The 4,444-nt window shown below is 39.7% G+C and overlaps 1 protein-coding gene across 1 annotated transcript; it reads right to left on the reverse strand.

Moving 5' to 3' along the window:
* Positions 1-694: 694 nt before the first annotated feature.
* On the reverse strand, positions 695-2,870 carry DEFB129 (defensin beta 129). The gene is given in 2 exon segments (XM_090285034.1): positions 695-1,206; positions 2,813-2,870. Coding segments are annotated over 2 exon segments (570 nt in total).
* Positions 2,871-4,444: the final 1,574 nt, after the last annotated feature.

Consider the following 4,444-nt stretch of genomic DNA (forward strand, 5'->3'; position numbering starts at 1 on the left):
GTTTAAAAACTATTTTGAGCAGTGGGAAGAAACGTCTCAATAGGTGTACTTGGAAGGTGACTAAAGTTTAAACATGTAAGAGCAAATACACAATTTTTTATAGATAATTTCTGGGTTTTTTTGCGTCTTCCCCCTCATAGTTCTCAAACTTTATGATTTTTATGTGACAATTCATGTTCATAAATAATATTTTTAAAGTAGTTCTAAACTGGAAATTGGGACACTGTAAGTAACTTGGATAGTAGAGAGAAGGTCTTCTACTAAATTGGGATTCTCCTCAAACTCTTTTCTTCCCCAGCCCTGTCCTCTTTTCTTCCCTGCCATTTAAGCAGCAACATCATCATTATGTATGGGATTAACCTGCTACCTGTCAACAAGTAGGACGGATTCAGCTTCATACATAGTTTCTTTAAGATAATAATAATTAAAACACCAGATGAGAACTGTGAGTCCTTGTTACAGAGTCAGATTCCGTGCTGTGCTCAGCAGTCCTGGTGGTTTCCCCTGGGGAAAATGTAAACTACAGTTCCGCCCCTCTCCAGCGCTGTCTCCTTTGTAAGGCTCCTGAGAGAATGAATGATAACATTACCTAAACTGTAGGTGCTTCAAATGTATCTATTGAATGACTGATGACAGAGGGAACAGTTCTATGTCTTATTTAATAGATAACAAAGATAGAGAGGAACTTGGTGTTTTAAGGGAAAGACCCACATCCCCGCTCATCTGTTTCCTCCGGCTCCATTTGTGATGTTGGCAGCGTCTAGGGTGGCGGCGACGGTTGCGGGGAGTCAGTGGCTGCACCTCTGCTCTTTTTGACGTCACTCTTGGTAGAAATAGCAGGGTATGTAATCTTCCCCGAGATCTTGGGATTGGTGCTCGCAGAGTTCCCAGCGCTGGCATTTGAGACGATGATGGTGTTGAGGTGATGACCCGCAAAAAGGCTTTGCATTTTGGGAGAGAGAGAGAAACTGCGATATTTTGTTTGTATCACAGCCCTAGAATTCTTGGTAGTGTTTAGCTGTTTGTGGGAGTCCTCTTTAAGAGCATGGACCAGTTCATTTTGCACGTAGTTACTTATGAGTCCCACCATTTTTGGTCCAACACAACATTTTTTCTTCCTGCATTTCTGTACCTCTTTTTCACCCACAGCGCAGTGGTCTTTGCATCTCCCCAAACCCATTAAACATCTTCTCAAGCCGAAGGGTTCTGCAGAAAGAAAAGAGAAAACCACTGGCCTAAGGTTAATAACAAGATATGATCTTAAAGCTGCTGGAGGGAGAGGAATAGACTAAGAAGGAGTCTGTTACACTAAGTCTTAAAGTACAGTGTTTAGGGATGTTGATGGAGGCCCATTGCAGACCAAGAGAGTCTCTGTATACATATGGAACCCACTATAAATCTCTCTAGTCTCCCTTCATTGAGTTTAAAAATCAAGGGCACATAGAGGAAAGAAGAAAAGAGAACCCAGTTATTTGCTTCTTGATAGGATTTTCGACCTGCAACTTAGCATCTTAAATAACTGTCGGAGGGCATCACTATCTCTCCTCATAATCCTAGGAAGTGCCAACAAGAGTAAAATCTGCCATAAAACGAAGCCAAGAAGGAATTTCAAAAGAATCAACAGGATGGTCAGGAGTGCTGGCATCTTGCCAAACTCAGTGGTTCTGCTCTCACCCTCCTTGACAATGGTTTGACCCGTGATTCCTGGGGCATGGCGTTCTGTCATTTTCAGCCTCTCTGGACACTCTGTCCTTTGGAGGTGTTATTCATTATCACAGCCTTACCTTCATCGCTATCAGTGTAACCCCCATATTGTTATCTATAGCTCTAAATTCTCTGCTCAGTTTATATCTCACCTTCACCTGCTAGATTTTTTTCCACCCCAGCATCTCACCTTTTCCCTTTTCTGAATCAGGAAAGTTTTTTTCTCCCATCTTAATTCAACTGATAATGTTCACATACATTTCAACTATTTCTCACCAAAGACAAACCAGTAACATTCTTGTATTTCAAGCAGCTACATTGATTAACTCCGTTACACTCACATGGAATTTGAGGCTCAGTGTGGCTAAGAGACTTTATCCAACATGACAGTCATGCTTGCTTATGATACTACCCTTCTCTTAGGGTCCCAAGATAAACACATTAGAAACATCTTTGACTCTTTTACTTTCCCTTCCCTGACCCATTGCCAATTATTCCAAGTGTCTGGATGGTTATTGTATTTTGAAACAAGTCTCAATGCTTCACTTTTCTTTTCAAGAAACAATGACCAGTCCTCTGGTTCAGCCTTTTGCCATAGTGTATTCCTAGATGCTCTATGGGTAATTTGTGTGTTTCCAAGACAAAAAGGGCTGAGAGAAGGGATAAAACTCTGAAAAAAGTTGAGATGGAGAACATAGACCTGTTTACTGGATCCTAAAAGGAGGTTTTTTGTTTTTGTTTTTTTGAGCATAGGGTAAAGACTTCTTCCTTAATACTGACAGGAACCTTTCCTTCAAGAGATGGTTTAAATTAGAAATAAAGCAAAAATGAGGAAGACTTGGGCTGAACCACAGATGATAGCTTTCTAGAGGGTAGGAAGGCAGCTTTATATGTTGGAGAGTTTCCGAGTACACAAAAAACACCCTGATTTTTGTAGTTAGCTTCCGGTGTCTCCCCATCAGAGTCTGGGGTTGGGGCCTATGGGGATGCATAGACTCTTCCTTTGGGCGACTCACCTTTCAGCATCTCTTGGGGTTCCCCTTGTCATGGACAACCAAGCCCCTGCTTTCTTATACCAACCCCTCTAAAACCCAGGATTCCACATTACCTGTGTTCACCTGGTATTGTAGCATGAGGCTGGCAAAAATAGGAAAAAGGAGCTTCATGGCTGGGTAGTAGAGAAGAAGGCTTGGATCTTGGTTGATGGTCTTGAGTTCCAGCCTTTATGGGCCTCTTCATGGCCTTAGGCCACGAGCAGCGAAGTGCATCCAAAGTGCACAGAAGTTGCGTTTTCTCTGATTCTAAGAACAACCTTTTCTGAACACTTCATGCAACACATTTCCTGCTCTTGACCCTGGGGGAAATACAAGACGTAAGATATGAAAGAAGTGCAGGCCCTTTGTATCCCTCCCTCTTTTGAGCAGTGAGAGACTAATGTATTAGCTTCATTATTTGTCACCTAATTATGCCAAGGACGCTGAGTGTGTGAGAATCAGAAGAGCAGAAGTTGCTATAACCATGGAAACTGTCTTTTTTGTACTGACATCTCCAATGACCAGCAAGGCAACTAAATCAATGTGAGAACTCAGTAAATATGTATTTGTTAAATGAGTTTGTAGGAAGCATCTCTTAGCATAACTTTAATTTACAATATTTTTGAAATATAATTGACATGTAACATAATATCAGTTTCAAGTGTGCAAAGAACTGATTCAATATTTGTATATTTTGTAAAATAATCATAGTGTCTAGTTAACATCCATCACCACACATAATTACATTTGTTTTTCCTGTGATGAGAACTTTTTGAGATTTACTCTCTTAGCAACTTTCATATAAGCCATGCCATACAATATTAACAACTATGTCACCCCGCTATACATTACATCCACAGAGCTTATTTATGTTATAACTGGTTGTTCGTGCCTTTTGACCACCTTCACCAATTTTGCCCCCCACCTCCACCCATTTTGCCCCCTACCTCTGGCAACCACCATTTTTTTCTCTATCTATAAGTTTTTTTGTTTTGTTTCATTTTTGGATTCCACATGTAAGTGACATATTATGGTATTTGTCTTTCTCTGACTTACATTTCTTAGCATAATGCTCTTAAGGTCCATTCATGTTGTCACAAATGACACAATTTCTTTTTTATGGCCCAGTAATATTCCATTATACATACATATATATTACATTAAAAAAATTCATTTCTCCATCAATGGACACTTAGGTTGCTCTGATGTTTAGCTATTGCAAGTAATGATGCAATGCACATGGGAGTGCATATACCTCTTTGAGATAGTGCTTTTGTTTCCTTCAGAAAAATACCAAGCAGTGGAAGTTTTAGTTGTAACTTTTGGAGGAGACTCTATATTGTTTTGCACAGTGGCTGCACCAAAAGTATTCCCACCAACAGTGCACGAGGGTTCCCTTTTCTGTATATCCTCACCGACACTTGTTCCTTCTTGTCTTTTGGATTATAGCCATTTTAACAGGTGTGAGGTAATATTTCATTGTGTTTTTGATTTGCATTTCCCTGACAATTAGTGATGTTGAGCACCTTTTCATGTGCCTTCGGTCATCTGTATGTCTTCTTTGGAAAGAAATGTTTATTTAGGTCTTCTGTCCATTTTAATCAGATTTTTCTTTTTGCTATTGAGTTGTATGAGTTATTTATCTATTTTTAGATATTAATGTCTTATCAAATATATGATTTGCAAATATCTTCTTCCATTTAGTA

The sequence above is a fragment of the Furipterus horrens genome, unplaced genomic scaffold (assembly GCF_987537825.1).
Source record: "Furipterus horrens unplaced genomic scaffold, mFurHor1.1.pri manual_scaffold_8, whole genome shotgun sequence".
Taxonomy (NCBI): domain Eukaryota; kingdom Metazoa; phylum Chordata; class Mammalia; order Chiroptera; family Furipteridae; genus Furipterus; species Furipterus horrens.